The sequence below is a fragment of the Sebastes fasciatus genome, chromosome 13 (genome assembly GCF_043250625.1).
Source record: "Sebastes fasciatus isolate fSebFas1 chromosome 13, fSebFas1.pri, whole genome shotgun sequence".
In the NCBI taxonomy this organism is placed as follows: Eukaryota; Metazoa; Chordata; class Actinopteri; order Perciformes; family Sebastidae; genus Sebastes; species Sebastes fasciatus.
The window spans coordinates 9,814,190-9,840,149 of NC_133807.1; the positions used below are offsets into that span (position 1 = coordinate 9,814,190).

A 25,960-nucleotide genomic window follows, 5' to 3' on the forward strand; every position below is an offset into this window, starting at 1 on the left:
TATCAATATATATGTATATACTGTATACAAACACAAATATATATATATATATATATACAATATATACACACATACATATATATGTATATTTATACATATGTATATATATATACACACACATATATGTATATTTATATTATACAATATACACATAAATATACATATACACATATACACATAACACATACATATATACATACTGTATATAGTAAGTGAAAAAACAAAAACATGTAAACAATAAAGCTTCAAAACAAGATTACAGTCAGTATCTAACTTTCATCATGTGATTACTCCTACAAAAGATGACTGATTCTGTACATTTAATAGGAACTACGTTCCCATTGTTTTGTGTCTTTCTAATCATAATGAAAAGTTTAGGTTTCATTTACCTGCTGCGTAAAAGACCCATCGGTCACAGTAGTAGTGTCAGTCTTTTTGTTTCCATTCTGGAATATAGATTTAACCTTTAAGAGGCAGGTTTATCAAAACGAGCCATGTCATTAAAGATGTACACAAACAAATTTGTATTTGTTTTAAATTTATTTTAAAAACAGACGTCAACAATCAACAGAGAGCGCAAATTAATTGTACTTTAAATATTGTCGTGACATGGAAATCCTGTTGGATATATTGCATGATGCAAAACTGCTCAAAATCAAATCAGATTTTTTTAATGCATTGTAGTAGAATTATACAATATTTAAATGTGTTGTCATAATTAAAGTAAAAGTCTCTTAACTTCTCTTGATTAGCAGTTATTTCTTTTGGAATATTTTAACCAGATATGAGGTAAATGTCAAAAGGGATACTTACAGATGTTTAACCTTTTCCCAGTACCTACTGAGTGTGAAAACTGAGCACTGTTTATCTATTCACTGATGTTGAACACATTCTTCATTTCTCCGTCAAATAACTCCTTCAGTCTGTTTCCTGCCGCGAGGTATTCAGCATTGTCCTGCAAAAGAACATAACACACCATTTCACTATATTGTATAAAAATGAACCTTAACTGTTGATGGAAACCTCTTAGTACCACATGTGAAAATGGTGAAAACTCCTAACGCTGCATGTCATCTAGAGGTTTGTTTTCTTACTCGGTGGAATGAAGCACAGTTGGTGAAAATAAGCTGGACGTCGGACACAAACTCTCCAACGGTCTTGTAGAGTTCATCCTGGAGTTTGTCTGCTATGTTACCCAGCCACATCGGAGTCTTGATCACCGTGGAGTAGTTCTGCAACTGTGGGTACCGAGCAGAAATAAATGAAATACTCAACACTTTGCAATACCGCTGTCTTTTGTTTACATAGATTTCAGACTATCATAAGCAAAAACCTGAAGCTAGTGTGAGTCCTCCAGTAGCCAGATCATTAAAGGGCCGGTCCATTATTATTTTTTTGTAGTTGAGGTTTGTATATCACTCTGTAGCTTCCCAGTGGTGTTTCTTATATATTCAAATCCAAACATTCACATTTTGGTCGAAGTACGTATGTTTTAGTGTCTTAATCTTTTTCCCGCGTGACCTGACGTAGGTTTCTGCATGATGATGCTGCTACATATACAGTAGATATACATCCTTATAGTCAGTGTATTACCTACATAAGGTATAATGAACAGTGAGCTGGTGATTGTTGTGAAATAAATCCCGACAGGGCAAGGTGGAGGGGTGGACCCCGACTTGCGCCCTGAAGGGGTTTATTTCACAATAATGAATGGCTAGCTGTACATTATCCCGCTTATTACACGGCTACTTACGAAAGAAATCAATAATTTGACACAAAAACAGTCCTCCAGAGTCCGACATCAGAACTGCGTCCATAGCAACGGTCTGTTATACATAGCAACGGCCTGCTATGAAGAAATAACACACCATACAACCCTGTGATTGACCAATCAGATTCGAGTATTCAACAGAGCCGTGTAATAAAGTAACATAGATAGTGCTCGGCACGTTCCCAGTTTGGAGAAGCAGACATGAGTACCGGCACAGAAGCTAAGCAAAGTACTGCTGTGTGGACGCCACGTTAGTTCGGATCCGAAAGTCACACAATGACACAAACAAACTGATCAATACAGCGGTAGACCAGCAACTCCCGTGTTCTGAGAGGTAAAATGACTGTTTTTGTGAATGTAGTCTGGTGGCTTTGAAGATAGCGATATAAAAGCTTCAGTTCCCCGTTGGAAAGGGCTGTCGGCTGGCGTGGTAAAGCTGTGAAAATATTCTAAATATAGCGTACACTTAAACGGATATTGATTTTTTTTTAGGTGACTAAAATACGATTTTCTGCTGCTCCCGTCCACAGCTGCTTTACCTCGCTGTCAGTCAGCCCTCTTCAACGGGGAACTGACGCCGTTATATCGCTCTCTTCAAAGCCACCAGACTACATTCACAAAAAACAGTAGTTTTACCCCGCAGATCGCGGGAGCACGCACACAACCCCACTTAAAAAAATCAGGACGAACCCTTTCAGTTATTTCCAAACTTAGCACAGGTAACGTTGACTCAGCTAGTGCTAGCGTTCACATTATTCATTACCTTATTGATTAGCTTACTGTGGAAACCTACGTAACTGATTTTTGCTAACAGCTGAGTGGGCGTTTCCATTTGAAAAAAAACCAAAAAAACGGAAAAGAACGCTGATGGCCCTTTAAGTGTACTTTATTTGCTATAAAATAAACAATTGACACTATTTGTCACGGTTTTGAAGACAGAAACAGGTGCATGGGAATAGCAGAGAAATACACTTACATGGAGGCATGGGTTTGAAGCAAATATTTGTTCCTCATCAGCGCTGGACAGATACAGAAGGAGATACTGGCATTGCTGTTGGTGTAAGGCAGGGGTCTCAAACTCGCGGCCCGCGGGCCAATTGCGGCCCGCAAGACGATATTTTGTGGCCCCCACCTTGATATGAAAGTTTAATGTTAGTGCGGCCCGCAAATTTTTTTTTTTTTTATAAAGTTTTTTATAAAGTTTTTTTTGGGGGCATTTTTTCATTTTTATTGACAGGACAGTGGATAGAGTCTTGGAAAGGGGGGAGAGAGAGTGGATGCGGAAAGGGCCACAGGCCGGATTCGAACCCGAGCCGCCGCGGTCAGGACCAAGTCTTGTTACATGGGCGCCCGCTCTACCAACTGAGCTAACTCGCGCCCTCGGCCCGCGAGTTTTATGTGAATGGCAGTTTGCCGTTGAAGGTCCCTTTGTTGCGCGAGCCCGAGCTGAACGAACCTACCAATCACAGTGGGGTATATGGCTCCCGGGGACGGGCAATCGGCCGGGCTTGATGCAAGCAGAGAAACATTTCACAACAACTGTGGCGGCGCCCGTGTAACATCGCATAAGCTCGATTAAAGCTTGATTTATACTTCTGCGTTGAATCGACGCCGTAGCCTGACGTGCACCTCTCCAGAAATGTAACTACACGTCGCGGCGACGCAGACCGCAACAGCTGTGATTGGTCCAGTCTCTCAGCGATGCTGAGCGGCCAGGACCAAGTTCTACTTCTCTCTGCCTCCATCTTTTCAATGTTTGTTCACACAAATCCACTCAGATATATTTTCTCTTTTCGGCGTTGCAGTAATGTCAGTAAAAGTTCTGTGGTTCAACAGTTATTAGCTCCAACTCCGCTCAGTTTCTGTTTGTAGTACAAGAAGAAGAAGGAAACTCATAGAGACGCCGCCGCCAACTAGCGGTTTGGTGGTGTAATTGCAGAGCAACACAAACACAGCAGGCACAACTTTATTGCGGAGTGACACCAAGTGGAATGAATATATATCTTGTCACACAGCCCCAATCATGTCTTTTTCAAAGCCTGCAGTGAAGAGAAAGGTTGGTGACGAGCACAGACAATTTCAGGAAAAGTGGGAGACGCAATAGAGGCCATGTTCAGAAGAACCGTTCATGTTCTTCAATGTTCCATTAATGTTCAGGACAGTTCATGTTCAGAAGAACCCATTCAAGTTAAAGAACTGTTAATAATGACGTTTGAGAAGATTGTTTTTTTTTTTAACAAAGCTTTTTTTGTGGAATACCTGATGCGGCCCAGCCTCACCCAGACTCTGCCTCCAGCGGCCCCCAGGTAAATTGAGTTTGAGACCACTGGTGTAAGGAAAGAGGGATGAGTGACGGCTGTGTGACAGAGAGACAGGTGTTAGGATGTATAGACAGAGAGTCACGTTGTGCTCACCAGCATGCGTTGGGATATTTGGCGAGACATGGCCGCTTCTCTTTCCAGCTCGTCACAGTAAAAACAATCTCGGGTGGTTCTGAATACACAGAACGTACACATCCATTCACTACGGTCCCTGCTCACACACACACACACACACACACACAAAAGTAAGATAAAATGCATACATATGTAGGGCCTGGCAATTATCAATCTTGAACAAAATGTCAGAAATCTTCATTTTTGTTTCACTTTAACCAAGTTAATCCCGCGGACTAGTGTAACATGAGTGTTTAGGTCGGAATTTATCAACTTGTTTTGTCATTTAATGAGCTAAACTACCCCCTGATCAGGGCTAATATCAGGGCTTATATATATACTGGAAAAACAAAGTTTGGAAACTTGTGTTTGGTGGATTATTTCTCTGTTGTTACAATGCTAATGGTCATTGTATTTTACATCGTTGGAAAGCCTGTTTATTTACCTTCACAATGATGTCCAACTTGTAAGGATCATGCATTTGTGGGATGAGCAGCACAGCTGATTATGTGGGTAGAGCCCAAGAAAATGCTCTGCCAATGGTAAACAGTGTATTCTCATAAGGCTACCAGGAAACCTGCAATGACTGGCCTTCACCGTCAGGTCAGTTTGCGCTGGTGTCGACAACACAGACAATGGAACCTGAACATGTGGGGGAATGTCATGTTCAGTGATGAGTCCAGGTTCTGTCTGCCAAAGTTGGATGGCAGGGTCAAAGTATGGAGACGACGCGGAGAACGCTATGCTCATTGTTGAACCGATGGAGTAACAGCTTTTGGTGGGGGCAGTGTCATGGTGTGGGGCGGCATCTCCCTCACTGGCAAAACAAAGCTTGTCATCATTGAAGGCCATCTCAATGCAGGGATATATCGGGATGAGATTCTGCAGCCAGTGGCGATCCCATATCTCCACAATCTGGCACCTAACTTCATCCTCCAAGATGACAACGCTCGCCCCCACAGAGCCAGGGTTATCACAGACTACCTCCACGATGTGGGAGTAGAGAGAATGGAACGGCCTGCCAAGAGTCCACACCTCAACCCAATTCAACACTTGTGTGATCAGCTTGGGCGTGCTGTATGTGTTAGAGTGACCAACACAACCTTGTTGACTGACCTGCAACGAATCGTGGTTGAGGAATGGAACGCCATCCCACAGCAACATGTGACCAGGTTGGTGACCAGCATGAGGAGGAGGTGCCAGGCTGTTGTGGCTGCGTATGGATCTTCCACCGCTACTGAGGCTCCTGATGGTGTATTAAATGAATAAAGTGTAAAATAGCCAATATGTCTTGTTTGTTCCTTGTTACTGATAGAGAGTTCAATCATCCAATCCACCAAACAACTCAAAACAAGAGTCAATACTGTAAAAAAGGCCATGCCTCTGCGCATGCCTCCCCCTACTATCTCCTGTTCGTGAGCATGCGCTGTACATGTGTCACCAGTGTGAATGTCTCCTCCTCCAATCACCTGTGCCCGATCATGCGCTGGGCATGTGTCACCAGTGTGCCTACACTGAACAGGCTCCCCAATACAGCACGGCAGAGTAAAACACAGTTAAGGAGAGGACAGTTGGACTTTTGGACATTCCTTTTTGTCGTGTGCGTCCATGAAAAATGTGAGTTGTGTTATGTTTAATGTATTTATATTAGACTGGCATAATAATAATTAGTAAATCTGTATTTAAGCCTTTTTCTTTGTAAAATGCCTGTGTTATTTTAGGCTCACTTTTTGTTGCTAATGTTTATACACTAGTAGTTCTAATCACTCTGTACTGTTGTGTTTTTGTTGTTACAGACCACACAGAAACCATTGTTTTGTTTACTTTATCTGCTGATAAACAGCCATTACCATACACTTGGACTGCATCTCTTATTCATCTGAAATCACACCTGAGCACTAAATAGTGTCCTGACCCGACACCCTGAAGCGTTTGCTGCCACACTTACGGATTTCTAATAACACACACATTCTATCATACAATTTTGGTCCTTCGAGCCGGATTACAAGCAACCGCTTCAGCCCAGGATGTTCAGGCCAGATGAAAGAGACCCACAACGAGATGTGGATCACCGACGGCCACAGCGACACAGCCACCTGCCATCATATCTTCAGGACTATGAGGTCAGATACCCTATTAGGCACCGCATGCCTGTTGATGAGCAGACCAGTCAGGCTGATTCCGCTGATGTCCGAAGATATATTCGTAGCATTAGAGAGGAAAATGACCAACTGCGACAAGATGTGCAACGTCTTACAGACAAGATTTCCAGCTCTCCTGTACTAGCTTCACCATACGTCATGTCTCGGCCCAGACGCCATGAGTATGAGACGTCATACACACCTGCGCCCACTAGTAAGCTGACGCCATTTAGTGGTCATCAAGACCCACGTCAACGTGAAGGTGCTCCGCAGGTGCCACTCAGTGATGAGTCTTCACACCCACAAGGCAACCAACGTGACCCGATTAAGGAGCTCAGTGACAGTTTAAAGGGAGCAGGGTTGTCCAGTCAACATGCAGCATATTCACCAGCAACTTCAGGTGAATCATCCCCTAGCTACAAAGACCCCCTTCTGCTAACACCAGAAGGTAGAAAGTCCCCTCTGCCTCAAAGCTCAAGTGCAGTGGAACAGTCACAGCTGCACCACCAAGATGATGAGGGCTGTCCTCCACCTGACGCTGTTCAACATCAGCCAGCCAACAGCTACCGCCACCTTCATGGTGCTACATTCAGTGCGCCCGATGGCAGGTATCGATCCCGGCCTGATGACGCCTCTCGTCGCCATGATGACAGCCTCCACCCACGTGATGATAGATACCACCCTCAACAAGGGGCCTCCTACAGTCAGCCTGATGACGGCTCTCGCTTTCCATATGATGCTTCATACAGTCAGCTTAATGACAGGGCCCGCCCTCTTCACAATGAGACTTATCGTCGCCATGGCAACCACCATCGTCAGCCTGCTGAACCTTATCGACAGCCTAGTCTGAGAGCCCATCATGATGATCGCTACTATTGGCAAGATGGCAGATATCATTCACCTGATCGTAGAAGCCGCCCTGAGGATCGCTATCGTCCTGATTATGGCTATTATGGTCCTGATGAACAGTACAGACAATGGGATGACCGTTACCCAGATGATCTCCGCCGGTATCCAGATGATCACCTGCGTCGAGCTGAGCGGCCTCAAGCTCAAACCCCACACGGCAGACACCCACTGGTGGAGACCTATTGTGGACCTAAGCCGACAATCCCTGACTTTGTACACGAGGACCCACGTGAGTTCGCAAGATTGAAACTGGCGTTGGACAACATTCTCCCACCTGATGCTCCAGAGCGCTTTAAGTTCCAGATACTGACAGACCACCTTAATTGTGAAGACGCACTGCTCATTGCTGATTCATACAGCAACGGCCTATTCCCATTCAGTGATACCATGAGAGCACTCACTGAGATGTACGGTCAACCTCAACAACTTGCCTTGAAGCGGATCTCCAATCTGATGGATGGACCCAACATCAAAAGTGGTGACATCAGAGCCTTCAAGTCATTTGCCCTACAAGTCCGGGCACTAGTGGGCATGTTGCACCAGTTGGGAGGCCAGGGCTGGACTGAGTTGCGGTGTGGTTCACATGTATCTCGCCTCTTAGCTAAGTTACCACATGACCTAAGAGCCAACTTTCAGAGATTTGTGAACCCCATCCACACTCCTATTCCAACACTGCTTGATCTGGCTGAATGGCTTGAGTATGAGGTGCGTGTACAGGTGGATGGAAGCCAGTACTGTAGCGACTCAGGTCAAGAGAAGCAAGCTCCACGCAGAGACCGGCGTCCTGAGTACAAGTCGCAAAGGACCACTACTATTCTCCATGGTAGTGAACAGAAGGAGAAATCAGAGAAAGTAGTGACTGTATCTGCAGGGGAGGCAAGAGAGGAGAAACCAAAGAAGTACTGCCCATTCTGCGACTTTCTGCAGCACTACCTGAATCAGTGCAGCAACTTCAAACTGTTGTCAAAGGAGCAGAAGACAGAATGGATAAAGGCAAACAAGAGGTGCTGGAGATGCGGCCGTGAGCATCAAGCAGCGAAGTGTTCCCTCAAGGCCAAGTGCAAACAGTGTGAAAGAAAGCACCTTGAGGTTCTTCATCAGGTCAATACCAGCCAATATGCTGCAGCAACTGGTAAACCCAAAGCGACTGAAGAAAGCACCTGTTTGATAAGTTCCATCTCAGAGACGCTGTACCTAGATCGGCCAACAAGCAGCAGCCAGGTACTTCTCAAGTTGAGTCGTGTCATCCTCCAGAATGGCGACAAAGTACTGGAGACTTACGCTATACTGGATGATGGTTCAGAGCGTACCATACTGCTGCATGAAGCTGCTGATCGCTTAGGCCTTCACGGGGAAGCTGAAGATTTGGCACTCCGCACTGTCCGGCAGGAGGTTCGCACCATCCATGGAGCCAGTGTCGTTCTCCGTAGCTTCTGCATTACAGCCTGGCAAGTCCTTCCAGATCCACAAAGCTTTCACAGCAAAAGAACTTGGCCTCGCCCGCCATACATACCCAATCCAAGCTCTGCAGGAGAAGTACCGTCACCTCAAGGACCTACCGCTGCCAAGCATCAATGAGGCCCAGCCACTACTGCTCATCGGGTCGGATTACCCACATCTGATCACTCCAGTGGAACTGGTACGCCTGGGCCCTCCTGGTGGACCTGCGGCCGTGCACACCAGACTCGGGTGGACTCTACAAGGCCCATCAAGATTCCTGCACCACCGCCTAACTCCGCAGCAGTGTCTTTTCACTTCCTGTACCTCTCCAGAAGCCGAGCTCTTCAGCCATGTGGAAAAGCTGTGGCAACTGGATACCCTGCCATATCGGAGTGAGCGGCTAATCACCAGGTCGAAGCAAGATGCAGAGGCAGTCCGAAGGCTTGAGGAGAAGACGACTAGGGTGGAGGTACAGGGAGTAAGACGGTATGCCACCCCACTTCTGTGGAAGGGAAATCTTCCCTTACTCCATGCACAAAAGGAGGCAGTGATGACTCAGCTACGTGGGACAGAAAGACGACTAGCCAGAGAACCGGAGAAAGCAGCGGCCTACTCCAAAGAGATCCACAAGTTGTTCGACGCTGGCTATGTCACACCCATGTCACCTACAGAGGCTAAAAAGAGCAGCCATTTGTGGTTCATCCCGCACCACATGGTGCACCACAATGGGAAAGACAGGATAGTGTTCAATTGCTCCTTCACGTTCAAGGGCCAGAACTTGAATGACCAACTTCTGCCTGGGCCCACACTTGGAGCTAGCCTGTTAGGAGTCCTCCTTCGATTCAGGGAACACCCAATTGCCATCAGCAGTGACATTAAAGGGATGTTCCACCAGGTCCGTCTGCTGGAAGAAGACAGAACATTCCTCCGTTTCCTGTGGCGCGACATGAAGGTAGATGAGGAACCCACTATTTATGAGTGGCAGGTGCTCCCTTTTGGGACTACATGCAGCCCGTGTTGCGCCACCTTTGCCCTACAAGCTCATGTTCAGAAGCACACTGAGCCAGGAGAAGATGCCCGTCTGTCAATAGAACGCTGTTTCTATGTTGATAACTGTTTGCAAAGCCTCCCCTCTGAAGAGCAAGCAAAGAAGTTGGTGGATCGACTGCAATCCCTCCTCATGGAGGGTGGATTTGAACTGCGGCAATGGGCCAGCAACGTGCCCACAGTCATTGGCCTCGGTCTCGGTCAGAGAGCAGCGAACTCTGGTTCACCCAGGAGGTGACTGACCCCCAAGAGCGCACTCTCGGACTTATATGGCAGTGCAAGTCTGATACACTGCGATACAAGCACCACCAGAGTGGAAGTCCAGAGCCTACCATGCGCAACATCTACCGACTGCTTGCCCAGCAGTACGACCCTCTCGGGTTCATTAACCCATACACCACGAGAGCTAAGGTCATCGTGCAACGTCTCTGGGACAAGAAAAGAGGATGGGATGATCCCCACCTACCAGAAGACCTGCTTCAAGCCTGGCAGGTGTGGGAAAGTGAACTTCCCCAGCTAACACAGATAACGCTATCAAGATGCTACACCGACCTCAGCCGGGACTGCAGCAGCAGCAGTCGGAGCATTCACGTGTTCTGTGACGCCTCTGAGCGTGCGTATGGGTCCGTAGCATACCTGCGCACTGAAGAGGACGACGGACAAGTTCATGTAGCCTTCTTGGCTGCAAGATCAAGAGTCTCACCTAAGAAGCAACTCTCAATCCCAAGACTTGAACTGTGCGGAGCCCTGACAGGAGCACAGTTGTCTTCGGTCCTGAAGAGAGAGCTCACTCTTGAAATCCAGGAGGTGGTGTACTGGACAGATTCGACCACAGTACTTAACTGGCTTCAGTCAGATTCATGCCGGTATAAGGTATTTGTGGGAACCAGAGTTGCAGAGATACAAGAGCTGTCTGACCCTGCAGCCTGGCACTATATCGACTCAGCGACAAATCCCGCTGATGATATTACAAGAGGAAAAACACTGGCTCAGCTCGCTGGACAGAATCGCTGGAGTCAAGGGCCACCCTTTCTGCAGCTGCCAGCCAACCGCTGGCCAAAGGCACCAGAGGGAGAACCTACAGAAGAAGTAGGAGAGCTCAGGAAAAACGGTGTTCTGTGGCCTGCTTACAGGAGCAACCAGTCCAGCAATACCTGACGTCCAACAATTCAGCACTTACCAGGAACTCCTAAAAGCTACCACGCAGTCGCTACATGGGGCGGCTGACAGCGCTACTCAGCCTGCTGCCGACGACTTCCGCAAAGCAGAGTTGGCTCTCCTGAGACATGCTCAGATGGAGAGCTTTCCTGATGAGTTTGTGCTAATCAAATCAGGAAAGGCCATCCCGGCAAGCAGCAGATTGCTTACCCTCGCTCCTGAGTATGATGCGTCGTCTGACCTGATCAGAGTAGGAGGCAGACTCCGCAGGTGTGACAACCTGAGCCAGGAAGCTCTGCACCCAGTACTTCTTGCCTCCTCTCACCCAGTCACGAAGCTCCTGATCCAGCACTGTGACAGTCAGTTGCATCACCCTGGAGCTGAACGTGTCTTCGCCGAGCTGCGCAGAAAGTACTGGATATTGAGAGGTAGAGAAGCAGTTAGGAGGCATCAACATAACTGTCCTGAGTGCAGGAAGTGGAGAGGTCAACCACAAGTTCCAAGAATGGCAGATCTGCCCCCCTCAAGTTTGAGGCTCTTCCAACCTGCCTTCTATTCCACCGGGATGGACTGCTTCGGCCCTATGCTCGTAAAAGTGGGACGACGAACTGAGAAGAGGTGGGGCATCCTGTATAAGTGTCTTACCACCCGGGCAGTCCACCTAGACCTGCTGGCTAATATGGATTCCGATTCATTTCTGATGTCGCTCCGACGCTTCATCGCTCGTAAGGGAAAGCCGTTCGAGCTCTTATCGGATCAAGGCACCAATTTTAAAGGAGGGTGTAGAGAACTGCATGAGTCGTTCAAAGCCCTGGAACCTGCCCTCCGAGACCAGCTGGCTGCAGAACAGATCAGGTTCCGCTTCAATCCACCCAACGCTCCTCACTTTGGTGGGTCTTGGGAAAGAGAGGTTCGATCTGTGAAGACAGCCCTCCGCACCACATTAGGAGCTCAGACTGTGTCAGAGGAGGTGTTGAGGACCGTCTTGATCGAGGTTGAGAGCATCCTCAACTCCAGGCCTTTGGGCTATGTTTCCACAGACATCGCAGACCCGGATCCTGTCACACCCAACTCCTTGCTGATGGGGCGGCCAGACTCCTCCCTGCCACAAGTAGTCTACCCAGAAACGGAACTGCTTAGTCGCAAAAGGTGGAGACACACTCAAGTATTGGCCGACCATTTCTGGAGGCACTTCATACAGCACTACCTGCCTACGTTGCAAGCACGGCAGAAGTGGAATACAGAAACGGAGGACATCACCATCGGAACTATAGTTCTCATCGTGGACCAGCAGACTCCAAGAGCTCTGTGGCAAGTGGGAACAGTGAAGACCGTCATACCTGGAGCAGATGGCCGAGTGAGGACTGCGGTCGTCCAAGTGAAGGACCGCACCTACACACGCCCAGTGGTACGGCTCATCAGACTGCCCTCTCTACCCCATGATTCTGTTTAGACATAGTAGAGGCATCTCTCATGACAAATTTGCACACCAAATTTGTGGGCGGCTGTAAAAAAGGCCATGCCTCTGCGCATGCCTCCCCCTACTATCTCCTGTTCGTGAGCATGCGCTGTACATGTGTCACCAGTGTGAATGTCTCCTCCTCCAATCACCTGTGCCCGATCATGCGCTGGGCATGTGTCACCAGTGTGCCTACACTGAACAGGCTCCCCAATACAGCACGGCAGAGTAAAACACAGTTAAGGAGAGGACAGTTGGACTTTTGGACATTCCTTTTTTCGTGTGCGTCCATGAAAAATGTGAGTTGTGTTATGTTTAATGTATTTATATTAGACTGGCATAATAATAATTAGTAAATCTGTATTTAAGCCTTTTTCTTTGTAAAATGCCTGTGTTATTTTAGGCTCACTTTTTGTTGCTAATGTTTATACACTAGTAGTTCTAATCACTCTGTACTGTTGTGTTTTTGTTGTTACAGACCACACAGAAACCATTGTTTTGTTTACTTTATCTGCTGATAAACAGCCATTACCATACACTTGGACTGCATCTCTTATTCTTCTGAAATCACACCTGAGCACTAAATAGTGTCCTGACCCGACACCCTGAAGCGTTTGCTGCCACACTTACGGATTTCTAATAACACACACATTCTATCATACAAATACCAACAGGAGAATATGAGTTTGCTTGCCTGATGGTAACCATGTAATGAATTATTGTAAAGGAGAATTAGGTCACAGTGACCTTTGACCACCACAATCTAATCAGTTCAAGTGGTCCAAGTGTACGTTTGTGCCAAATTTGAAGAGAATCGCTTCAGGCGTTCCTGAGATATTGCTTTCACAAGAATGGACCGGACGGACAGACGTACGTACGGACAACCTGAAAACATAATGCCTCTGTCCACAGCTGTCGCCGGTGCGGATGCATAAAAACAAAGAGCTAAAAGACTGATTGGTCATTAGAGCTCAGGGCAACTGCAGAGTCAGGTGAAGATTTTTTGTGGGTTCATCACTATAAACAATATCTCTCACACGTAATCATTTGATGGAAATATTGATAAATGTAGCTTTAAATTTCAAAAAGCAGCATCTTCATCTCTGGGTTTGATGAACACTCACCCGAAAATGGTGTCTTCTAAATGAGGCAGGTGACATTTCTGGTGGAAGGAGCGAGGGCAGTCATCGCACACCGCCAACTCTTCTTCCTCACTTTTACAGATGCTGCACTCGTCATCTTTTTCCTGACTCTCCTGCCAAGACGGACATGACAGCAACTCCGATTACACACAGTTCAATTACATGTTGCATCTGAGAGAAAAAGGTTCCTTGTTCATAATAATATACTGCAGCTCATAGTGAGAGACACAGGTTTTGGTCATCACATTGTTTATGCAGAACAAAGATGAATATGGAATGAGGGAAAACTGACTGATGAACAAACTTACCAGGTCGGTAACACTTGGTTTGCAATTTCTGCAGGTACAGTTCGGTGAGTCGGTACTCAAGATGTTCGCCTGAAATAGACGAATCAACAGCGTCTTCCTCTTTGTTTCATAGTTTAGGTCTTTTAGGCTTGACAACGAATCCTGTGGCTCTCTCATTACCCCCCCCCCCCCTCCGGCTACATTTCAGAGCTGACACACAATTTCATGAAACTGCATCACTAATGCCATAGTTGACTTAACCTGTGTATACATATTTCTGTCTCAATCTCTTTACATTTGTTTCTAAATCAGATGCTAGTATTTCTCGGCTCTGTAAATTAAATAACCTCACATTTTGTTTTTTTAACCAGCCTACTGGAAACGCCTACTGTAGCAGGAACTACCACAGAGGACGTTTTGAGTACTTTGCTGGGTGTTTTTATTTCTGTCTGTGGGACAGATTTTGTCACCGTTTTGTCAGCGTCGCAACCATGCAAGATGCAGTCATGAAACTGGTGTGTAGTAGGCTTGTTGCGGTAGTGTTACACGGTGGTCGGGCACACACCGATTACATTACATACGCCACCTTCCCAACCGTTGTTTTGCTTTTTTACAGAAATAAAACCCATTTAGTTCATTTTGGCGTATCAGCGCCGTGTTATCAATAGATAGTCGGATAACGGACGCTACAATCTGAAAGTGAATACATCTTAAGGAGTCAGCTCAGACACACACACGGGACGAGAGAGTTGACGGACTGTGAGATGGCGGAGGATTTGGTGTCGAAGCGAAAAGAAAAAGCACCTATTTGGAAATATTTCAGATTTAAACCCAATGCTTTAAGAGAACCATAACGTTAATGAGGCAATCGCCGCGAGGAGGATGGAACGGTCACAGCTGGTGTGCGTTTATTCTGTAATTATCTCTCTATATAGTAGTTTTTATTCATAGTGGCGGAGTCCGCCATTCCCGCACTGAATAAATGAAGAGCTGAAACAAAAGAGAAAAGAGGTGCTGCAGCACAACCGATATGAGAACAGCACAGCTTGTAAACATTTTCTAGTATGCACCTGAAAATAATATAATATATAATAGGTCCCCTTTAAACCACACTTGCTGTTACCATGGTAGCCACAGGTGTAACCAAATTGAACAGGACTGAAATCTTAAGGATTAACTTTCTCTCTCTCAGATTGCATCACACAAACACACAAAGATGCACAGTTAATAATTCCGGATGCTATCTGTGGACTGTAATGACAGCACATTACCTCTAAGAGGACACTGAGTGGTTCCCCTTCGTACTTGATGTCTTTCCTCCAGGAGGCATCTGTCGGACATGACGCCTCCTTCATGAACTCCACTGGGCTCATCCAGCTCGTCTCAGTACGAATACTCTTCCCACGAGTGCCTGGTGACGAAAGCAAGTTCAGAGGAGACACATTTTACTTGGTTCAGTTGGTTAGTACACGTCATTACACGTATTTAGCTTTTTGTGTACAGTAAGATGTAGTTACCTGATGCAAATCGTTTCTTGTGTAAGGTCCCGGCTAAATCGCCACATGTGACTTTGAAAACCTTCCTGCCGCTGTCAGGGCTGGCTTCTGGCTGCTGCTCAGGCTGTTCCTCTCCTTCTTCATCTGTAAAGGACACGTGGAAAGTGTGATTAACATAACCATTGCTATGATACTGGGATATATTATATATATATACATATATATATATTATATAGCATAACTGTGTTTCAACCCTGAATATCACTTTCACTTTGTAGAAACCAGCACCTGTGACAGCCATGGAACTTTCTTTGCTGCTTGAGGAAATCTGGTCTTCCTTGTCCTGATCACAGTCCTCATCTTCATCTTCATCTTTATCTTCTTCTTCCTCAGACACTAAAAGCAGGGAGGAGGTGAGTAGCCACTTTCCCGTTGCTTATATACAGTATATCAATAATTTCTCCTCCTTTAGCAGTTAAAGCTGCAGTCAGTAACTTTGAGCAAATATGATAAGACGTTAATTTTATAAAACTGTCACTATATCCTGACAGTAATGCATGCGAGAGATAATCTGTGAAAAAATCATGTTCCTCTGTCCCCTCCTCGGGCTCCTAATGGCATTCAAATATTTCACATTGCACCCAAAGGAAAACAACCAATCACTGCTTGCGAAACTTGAAAACTCAAAACAAGCAGTCAAGCAAGGCAGTGCTGATCAAATATGGATAAATATTCTGTAACTGTAATGCCTATTTCTTGCGTAAAATGTTTTCAGAAACATCTTGTAGTGTCATTGTATAGTATCGTCAGGTGCGCTGCTCGGCTGCGCACTGCGTCTCAGTATGCTCCGTTTGCTCTGTGTTTTGTTTTTTGTTTTTGTTTAATTGCTGTCTAATTTGTTGCGTCTGTAAGAAATGTCCTTGTGTAAAGTGTAAGATGATGACTGCCCTGAAAACTACGCTTCTGATTCTGTGGATTATTGGCCTCCGTGGACAATGTTTGTCGGTGCAATTTTCAACCGCACACCTGAGTGGCAACATGGACAGGTGTGGCGAGGAGCCGTGCCTCGCACGCTCGTACAGTCGAGAGACTTTGCTGGAGCTACAACCCGAGCTGACACGGGAGATGACATCAAGCCACGCCTACCATTCGATGCTGGATAACATCCCTCCGGAGCTGATCAGAACATTTAGGAAAAAGAAAGGAGGAAAAAGAGGGGGTATTCGGAACCGACTACGGCGGAGATTCAATCGGCCACCTCTTCCGTCTATTGTTCTTACAAACCTGCGCTCGCTGAGCAATACAGTGGATGCCATACGGACATACACAAGGTACTGTAACAAATTTCGTGAGGCATCATTGTTATGTTTCACGGAAAGCTGGCTACAAGCTACAATGCCCGACTCTCTCTTTGAAGTCCCGGGATTCACTCTTGTGCGGGCAGACAGGGATGCGGACTCTGGAAAAACTCGGGGAGGCGGTATTTGCGCGTACATAAATGATCTATGGTGCAGATCGTACTCAGTAAAATATAAGATCTGTGATCCCAATGTAGAAATTCTTGGCATGACGTTACGACCTTTTTATTTACCTAGAGAGTTTGGATGTATACTGCTGTTTGTTGTGTACGCGCCTCCCTGCGGCAAAGCGTCCCAGGCGGCCAGCACCATAGCTAACTGTGTTCATGAGCTACAACTCAGCCACCCAGATGCACCGGCTATAGTGGTGGGGGACTTGAACCAGTGCCACTTGGAGACTGTGTTACCTGGGTTTGAACAGTATGTTAAGGACCACACAAGAAAAGACAATATCCTGGACAAGTGTTTTGTAAACGTTAAAGGTGCTTACGTTTCCAAGTGTAGGCCACCCATATTAAATTCCGATCATAACATTGTGCACATGATTCCAGTGTATAAGACCAAACTCAAGGAAAGTAAACCAGAAAAGAAAGAGATAAGGACATGGACAAATGAAAGTAGGGAGCAACTGAAAGCCTGTTTTGATTGGACAAATTGGGAAATCTTTCAGGAGGGATCACTAGAAGAAATGACTACAGTTACAAATGATTATATACATTTTTGTGTACAGCTGGTGGTCCCTACAAAGGAGATTAAAATCTATCCAAATAATAAATCATATGTGACCAGGGACATAATACAGGTAATAAATACAAGGAAAGTGGCTTTCAAAAACAAAGATTATGGAGCACTTAAACAGACAGGAAAAGAGCTCAAAATCAAATTGAGGAAAGCAAAACTGGCACACAGACAGCTTCTGGAAGATGCCTTTAAAGCTAATAACTCTAAAAAGGTGTGGGATACCATGAAATCTATGACAGGAATGTCATCTCCAACTAAACCTATTGTGACAGATAATGAATTTTCCTTTGCCAACGACCTAAACACTTTCTTTACCAGATTTGAATCACTAGACAATTCTGATAAGTGCACTGAAATACTTAAAACTATCATACCAACTCCCTCAGACAGAATTGTCATCACTGCCGAAGTTTTCGGTGTACAAATTCCAAGAAAGCTGCTGGACCGGATGAATGCAGCGCATTCCTTCTGAAGAACTTTGCAATCGAGCTGGCACCAGTGTGGCAACCAGTCTTTCAGGCTTCTGTAGACACGCACACTGTACCTCTGTCATGGAAAACTGCGCACATAAAACCTTTACCCAAAATACCATGTCCTAAAGAACACAAGGATTTCAGACCAATAGCCCTTACCTCAGTGATTATGAAATCTCTAGAAAGAATTCTGCTCCAATATCTTGTCAGTACAACAAAAGACAAACTCGATCCATATCAATTTGCATATAAGCAGGGTTGTGGTACAGAAGACGCTGTTGCCACTCTGGTTCATATTATTACGAAACATTTAGACAAACCAAAAACCTATGCAAGAGCCCTTTTTCTAGATTTTTCATCAGCCTTCAATACAATACAGACAGACATCTTGGTGCCAAAAATGGTCCAGCGGGAACCCTTTCCACTGCCATCACGACCAATGTCAGGGCCCCCCAGTGTTGCGTGAGTTCAGCTATGCTTTTCACCTTTTACACCGATGACTGTTATACAAATACACCAAATCAATATATTCTAAAGTATTCTGATGATACAGCTATAATATCTCTGTTAAGTCACTCGGACAACCCTGAGCTGCACCAACATGGTGTGAACAAAATGGTCGAGTGGAGTGACAGTAATGCTCTTAAGATTAACACAAAGAAAACGGAAGAAATTGTATTTGGTTCACCATCTGACTCTCATAAAGTTCCTATTGTTATTCATAACGAAAAAATCCTGCAGGTATTTTCATATAAATATTTGTGAGTAATGATTGATCATCTGTTATCTTGGAAAGACCACATCGAATTTGTCTGTAAAAAGACAAAACAAAGAATTTACTTTCTCTGCCGCCTCAGGTCTTTTGGGGTGAGTAAACAAATTCTTCTTTTGTTTTTTACCTCTGTGATTATGAGTGTCCTGCAGTATTGCTATACTACATGGTACAAGAATTTGTCAACTACTTTAAAGTCAAAACTGCTCCACCAAATGAAAATCTGCTCAAAGATAGTAGGTCAACCTCTTGAGAAATTCTATAAATCAGCCTATCATAATAACATCTTAAGGCTGGCTAACAACATCGTCTCTGACCCCAACCATGTTTTGAACAGTGAATATCAATTGTTACCATCAAATCGGAGATACAGGGTTCCACGATTTAATAAGGTTAGACTGAAGCACTTTTTTGTACATCAGTCAATCCTTAAACTAAATATAGAGCCTAATCCCAGATCAAATGTGCGTTAAAGGGCCCTGAATATCGTCTTCTGTGATTGTAATGTTTAAATGTTTGTATTCTTGTTTATTGTCTTTGTCCTTTCTGTGATGTTGCAAATGGAGCTGCTGTTATGCAAAACAAATTTCAGACCTGTCTGACAATAAAGTATTATCGTATTATCGTATCGTAGTGTACTGTTTAGCTGTAAAATGAGAAAGTTTGTGACCCGGCAGCCATGTTGAAAACAATCGAGCCAAAACCAAGCACTGCCCACCGGCCGGAGCAAACGGTCTCATTTTACAGCTAAACAGTACACTACAAGATGATTCTCAAAACATTTGAGGCGAAAAAATAGGCATTACAGTGACAGAATATTGATTCATATTTGATCAGCGCTGCCTAGTTTGACCATTTGATCGGAGTTCGCGAGTTTCACGAGCAGTGATTGACATCTGCTTTTAGAGACTGCTCGGCTCTGATTGGCTGTTTTCTTTCGAGCATGTTGAAATCTTGCAAATGCCATTAGGAGCACAGGAGGAGGCAGAGGAACATGATTTTTTTCACAGATTATCTGTCTTATGCACTACTCTCAGGAAATAGTCAAATTTTTTTTAAATTACTTTTTATCATATTTGCTCAAAGTTCCCGACTGCAGCTTTAAGAAGCCCACTCTGCCTGTTTTTTTTCTCAAATATGTAAACTTAAAACTCTAAACGTCATATGTGCTGACTTGGATGGAAACAAATTAGATTAGACAGATAGATCTTGTAATAGCTTGCGGGGAAGCAGCACTCTCTCATAAGCTAACAGAAATACTCCATGTATACTCCTGTAGTTTAAAAATCTGAGTTTTGCACTAATTCAACGAACCTGTAACTACATCACCAGATGGGAACAATGATGTCTTGGCCTAGCAGGAAGAAGAAGAAGAAAAAAGGATCAGGATCACTAACAACAAGAAGATATTCCACAAAGTCAGAATTGATTTATTGATTTGTTTTTGTTTTTACCTTTTTACACTTTCTTCTGTAATTTCCTGCTTTCAGGTGACCTTCCTGCAGTGGGATAAAAAAAATAAAAAAAAACAGAAAATAAATCGATTTTCACAACAAACTACGTGTGAAGTGATCTGACGAGGGACGCTAACATGGCCGATGTTAAAGAAAAGCAAGTCATGACTTCACACAGTCTTGTTTCATGTGTATATTCCAAATTCACTTTTCAACAAACCTTTATAAGTTTTCCCAGGGAGGTGTCCTTACATCGAATGCTCCACTTCCAGTTCTTGCAGCTCTTCCTTTCCGCAAACGTCTGAAATTCATTGGGAGTAAACCACTGTTTCTCGACCGCAATGCACTCCTCCCCTGAAACATTCATAGGATTGGGGATGTGTTCATTTCAACCATTAATCACCTGCTGTCACTATCTTACCCCTGTCAGAATCAGATGTGAGAAGTTTCATTTTTCAATGTTTTTATATAAGAAATTATATTCCATAAAATCTGATTAAAGAGGACCTATTATGCTTTTTCTATTTTCTTTATTGTGTTATATAGTTTTTTGTGCATGTAAAAGGTCTGCAAAGTTACAAAGCCCAAATGACACGCCAAAGGGAGTTTCTCTCCCCCACAGAAACACTGCCTTTTCTTCCGTAATGTGGTGATGTCACCAAGAAACACATTTGCATGATACCTGCCTAGCGCCTACTTTGGCACGCCCTCAAACAAAGCTAGTTAGAGCGGAGCTGGAGCGGAGTCCGAAGAGTTTGGTTCGGTTGACCAATCGCAACAGAGTGGGCCAGCTGACCAATCAGATCAGACTGGGCTTTTTGGGAGGGTGGGAGTAGCTTCAGACAGAGGGTGAAAAGAGGTGCTGCAGCACAGCCGGTATGAGAAAAATAAAGAGTCTTTTGAACATTAAAGCAGGAAAACATGTTCTAGTGGAAACCCAAAATACAAGCATGCAGCTGAAAATGAGCATAAGAGGTAAATATCTCTAAGCCTGGTCCTAATTCACTTTTTTGTGTTTTGACAATGATGATAGTATTTATTTTTCATCAGATTCAGTCAATGAGTCATAGACTGTGTATAAGAAGTGGATGCAGTCACTGTGACATCACCCAATGGTTTGTGGACTGCTGTTTTGAAGCCTCGAGTTCGTCATTTTGTCCGACGCCATCTTGGTTTTTGGCAACCAGAAGTGACACGAGAGGGTGGAGCTAAGTACAACTGAACGCTGAATTTTTAGGCGACCAAAAAGGTTATAATTAACTTTCATGAACTGAAAACACACTGTGAAAGCTTTAAAGTTGTAAGACAAAAACACGGACAACTCCCAGACCGGACAAAGCCGTGGTAGCGACCTGTCAATCACAAGGTAGCCACGTCCTAAAGCATCCCCTGCTTTATGGTCTATTTGACTATAAACGGGATCGTAATTTACTAAATGAACATCATGCTGTATTGAAGAAGACTTGAAACTAGCGATTGAGACCATAATCTCATGTTTACAATGTTTACTGAGGTAATACATCAAGTGAGAAGTAGGCTCATTTTCTCATAGACTTCTATACAATCTGACTTCTTTTAGCAACCAGAGGAGTCGCCCCCTGCTGGCTATTAGAAAGAATGCAAGTTTAAGGCACTTCAACACTGGCTTCACTTCTCAGACCGAAAGTTGCCCACTGGTTTTACGTACCTTTAGCCAGTCTGTCTCTGTTCAGTATCCCGCCCTTTTGTCCACAGGTCACAGGGAACTGGTGCTTAAACATGGTCCAGGTCCAAATGTCGTTCTTCTCTCCCTTCTTCAGTGGAGAGGCTGGAAAATAAAAAATAATATATATGTTGACTCATTTGTTCCAAATGAGATTTGAGACATACAGAGAAATGTAATTTAGAGAGTGCATTTTTCAGCAGTGAAACTTTCAAGTAATGTATACAGTCATGTTAAGAAAAGTAAAGCATAAGAAGGAGGTGACTTTTTTGGGACTTTTTCCTTGGAGACGAGCAAGATGATGGACCGGGCTGCTCTTCCTCATCATCGCACACGCTCTTTTCACTTCTCAGTTTCATCTTCTTTTTCACTGAGCTCGCTTGATTCTCCTCCCCCTCCTCGTCATCTGAAAGATCCTTCCTTTTCCCCTCGTCCGTCTCTTCCGTTTCCACCGTCTCGGGCTCTTGTGTCTCAAATTGGAAAGACCCTGCCATGGTTACAGTAAATATCAAGTACACACATCATGGACAAATGGCAGTGAAAGAATGACGAGAGAAGTCTTAGGCTGTGTTCAAACTTACATACTAACATAATGTTATATAAAAAACATTATTCACAAGCAAATTGCATAAACAGAGTAAGCAGAATCACAATCATTAGAAAAGGCTGACCGTCCATGAGTCTGTTGCGCAGCTCTCGCAGGGTTGGATACTGGTTCAGGATTTTCTCCCTGAAGACGCACCTCCAGAAATTTTTGATGCTCTTTGATCGTTCTTTCTCCAACCAGTCCAGAATCCCATAAAGACCTTTCTTAATGTTGTCTTTACTCTTCATGCGACTCACCTTCTGCACATACACAAAAGTATGGGGAAAATGTGGGTTTAATGATTCTACAGTAGCCTAACTTATACACGTTTTTCATGAATACTCAGATCTTTTAGTTAAAGTAGCTAAGTTAAGTAAAAGTAGCAATACCACAGCGTAAAAAGTACAAAAGTATTGACATTAAAATATACTTAAAGTACTAAAAGTAAAAGTAGTCATTATGCAGATAGAGACAAGAAAGAAAGAGACAGAGAGACTGCTCCATTGTGTGTTGTCCTTTTCTTCATGCTGGCATGAATGTGACCTTAAATCATCGGTGTTGTCTCTGAAGTAAAGATTCTTTCTTCAAATTGGACCTGAGTGAAGTTTCTTCAACAAAAAGATTTCTTCCTCAGAAGTCACAGAGAAAGATTTCAATGGTGTCTCTTTAGTGTGAGTTTCCCTTTACTGGAACACCTTAATTAAATATCGTCAACATTCGTTTTCAGATGTTCCGTGATCATTTTAGCCTCCTCTGTATTTCCAGATTGTAGTGTTGTGGATCATTCATTGCAACATTTAACCTGATTTTCATCACATAAATAAATAAATAAATACAGTACATAAAAAATAAATACAGAATAAATGCAAAAATAAATACATACATTTAAATATTAATAAAAATAAATACATAAAGAAATAAAAGGGAAAATTGAACAGAAGAGTAAATAAATAAGGGAATTAATACAAAGATAAATATAATAATTTCAAAAATATCAATTTATATCACATTTTATCAATTAATTAATTGCTACATTTATTTTTCACATTATTTTTGCGATAATTAATGACGGATTTATTTATTTATTGAGTCATTTATTTATTTATTTTTGGCAGGCCTTCATTCAGACTAGTGGAAAGAAAACATCTAAAACACAATTTTAGGTGCTTATTTTCTAAAAATTTTCTCTTTACGTCTGTAGATTTCTCCTAAATCTACCAAAAGTTAACATTAGTTAATGCCTCATTTGCATATTTAAACATAAAATAAATAAAAAAAACTTCCGATACAAAAAATAACTGACTTAATGTACTTAATATTATGTATGTAATGTATATGTACTTCAATGTTTCATTCCCAGTCCTCCTCCTACTACTACACTACTAGGACATGTGTCGCTTCCTATTTCCGCGCTCTCTCCTGTCCGGCGCCTACTTCATACAGACGGGACCGTGTATGAGGAGGAGGAGAGAGTGGGTGAGGAGGGTGAGGAGGTTATAGCATAATAACAGATGCATAGTAACAGTTCCTCACCTTGTAGTGGTCCTCTGGGACCAGGTCGTGGTCCCGGAGCTGGTTGAGGAACATGTGCGGGTTCTCCATTGAGGACATCTCGGTTTTGTGACGGCGGAAGAACCGCAGCAGTTCGTCCTCCTCCAGCCAGTCCATCGGGTCCATCGGTGGTGGGCGACTTCAACCCAGAGAGTCTCTGCACAAAAACACACCCAGAGAGAGACCAGGACTGCTCCAGATGCCTACAGATGTTATATGAGAGGTTTCCTCTCTCTCATGCAGTAATTCACTTTGCAATGAACTGTCCTGCTGCTCGACAGGATTTGAACACAAAAACTAAATAATGAGCACCAAAGTTCACTGCAGTGTGTCAGAAATCACAGTCAGCAGCAGATTTAAAACTAAGCGGAAGGATGTCCAGTAGACGTTTCTCTTGTGGATCTACCTACTAATGTTTTCTCAGTTCCTCTTCTCAGCAGCAGTGGGCTCTTCCTGGGCTCCTGACCGGTCCCTCCTCCTCCATCTAGTGACGTTTAGAAAGTGAAAGTGAAAATTTCTGTTGGCAAAGTTGCAGTTCTGGTCAGTGGCTGCAGGGGGCATCATCATCCACCACAGAGAGAGATCCTCTTTTATTAGCATGTTTTTGTCTTATTATTTACATAAACAAACTATACTTATATAAAGATGTTTTAATAGTCCTGTATCACAGATGTTACCCTGCACTATACTCATTTTTAACAGTCTCTTCTGCACTATATTCACTTTAAAAAAAAAAAACTACTGCTTTTTTACTAACATGTTTTGCACTATGGATCTGTGATGCTGGAAACTTGAATTTCCCTTGGGATCAATAAAGTTACTATCTATCTATCTATCTATCTATCTATATATATATCTATCAATCAATCTATCTATCTATCTATCTATATAGCTATCTATCTAAGAGAGAGAATAGGGGTACACTTCATGTCAAATTCATTTTGACAGGTGTGACTAATTCGTGTCCAATCACAGGCTGCCACGCCATACGGAAACCACGCCCACCCACCCTAACCACGCCCACCCAGCCCCTCCCCTGAGCCAATGAGATACGTCGACATCATTATAGGCGGTCCCCCTTTCCCCTCCCCTTTTTCCCCCACGCCCCTGGTGATGTTTTTCATCCAATGAGATAGGACCACGTGATCACGGGAAATTCCCATGGGTTTGAACCAATGAGAAGTGTGTGAACTCTTTTTGAGAAACCAATGACAGAAACCATCCTAACCCTAACCTTTTCACCTTTAGCGCTGTGTAAGACGAGGGAAGCACAGATGCACAGGTCGTAAAACATCTTATGTGAGGGATATGGGTGTCCGATGTCCGTACACATGTTTGTATATGTTATGTCTGTCAAGTGGAGGTCTGTGTGGGCACGTACAGACAGGTTCAGACATGTCTCTAACATGGTGGCTGTTGAGCACGGTGCTGTGGGGAAGCTCGCTGCTGTTGGGAATACTCAGGTCTGACATCACATGTGTAATTACTAAACTGAATACAAGGATAAGACTGGCAAATATCTTTATGTCTCTAAAATCAACAGTGAATTGGTCCTTCTAACAAGTGTTTCCTGTATAGACAAAGCCTGATATATCTTATTCCTCTGCATCAGCTCCATTGTTGTCCAAACTATAAAACAAACACATTGATGAGCGACACTTGCACTGAGTGACATGTTCCTTCATTACGATGAACACGGACACTGAAGTTTATTTTCAGTCAGTCCCACAAACAACGTTAAATACTCACTAGAGCAGCTGTTCCCAAACTCTTCCATACCAAGGCCTCCCAAATAGCATTATTGCTTACAGCTTATTGCCAGCCCCCCCACCCTTTTGCAAGATGGCTTTAAAAACCCATTGACAATACTACAGCAAACTCGGTTCTGATTGGTCAATCGCGGCGTTCTACGGTTATTTCCTTATAACAGACCGTTGCTATGGGCGCAGTTCTGATGCCGGACTCTGGCAGACGGTTTTGTGTCAAATTATTGATTTCTTAAGTAAATAGCCGTGTAACAACTGTAAAAACGGTCTTT

General features: G+C 43.9%; 1 protein-coding gene across 1 annotated transcript; it reads right to left on the reverse strand.

The window, feature by feature from the left end:
• Nucleotides 1-521: 521 nt before the first annotated feature.
• LOC141781438 (uncharacterized) lies at nt 522-24,368 on the reverse strand. Its single transcript, XM_074657207.1, has 17 exons — nt 23,905-24,368; nt 22,457-22,631; nt 22,051-22,272; nt 21,771-21,890; nt 20,304-20,437; nt 20,084-20,128; nt 19,944-19,983; nt 15,574-15,681; nt 15,307-15,429; nt 15,061-15,200; nt 14,175-14,331; nt 13,811-13,929; nt 13,485-13,615; nt 4,186-4,303; nt 2,748-2,822; nt 1,095-1,238; nt 522-955 (listed from the first exon to the last, which is right to left on the reverse strand). The coding sequence occupies exons 1-17, from the start codon at nt 24,046-24,048 to the stop codon at nt 869-871; spliced, it is 2,082 nt and encodes a 693-aa protein (XP_074513308.1). The 5' UTR covers nt 24,049-24,368; the 3' UTR covers nt 522-868.
• Nucleotides 24,369-25,960: the final 1,592 nt, after the last annotated feature.

What these genes read in the sequence shown, in the direction of transcription:
- LOC141781438 (XM_074657207.1), bottom strand. Translation starts at nt 24,048, where the DNA reads ATGGACCCGATGGACTGGCTGGAGGAGGACGAACTGCTGCGGTTCTTC. An exon ending in AACCAAGTGTTACCGACCTG is followed by an intron (nt 13,616 to 13,810) that starts GTAAGTTTGTTC and finishes CCGTCTTGGCAG; the next exon opens with GAGAGTCAGGAAAAAGATGA. An exon ending in AAATATCCCAACGCATGCTG is followed by an intron (nt 2,823 to 4,185) that starts GTGAGCACAACG and finishes TTACACCAACAG; the next exon opens with CAATGCCAGTATCTCCTTCT.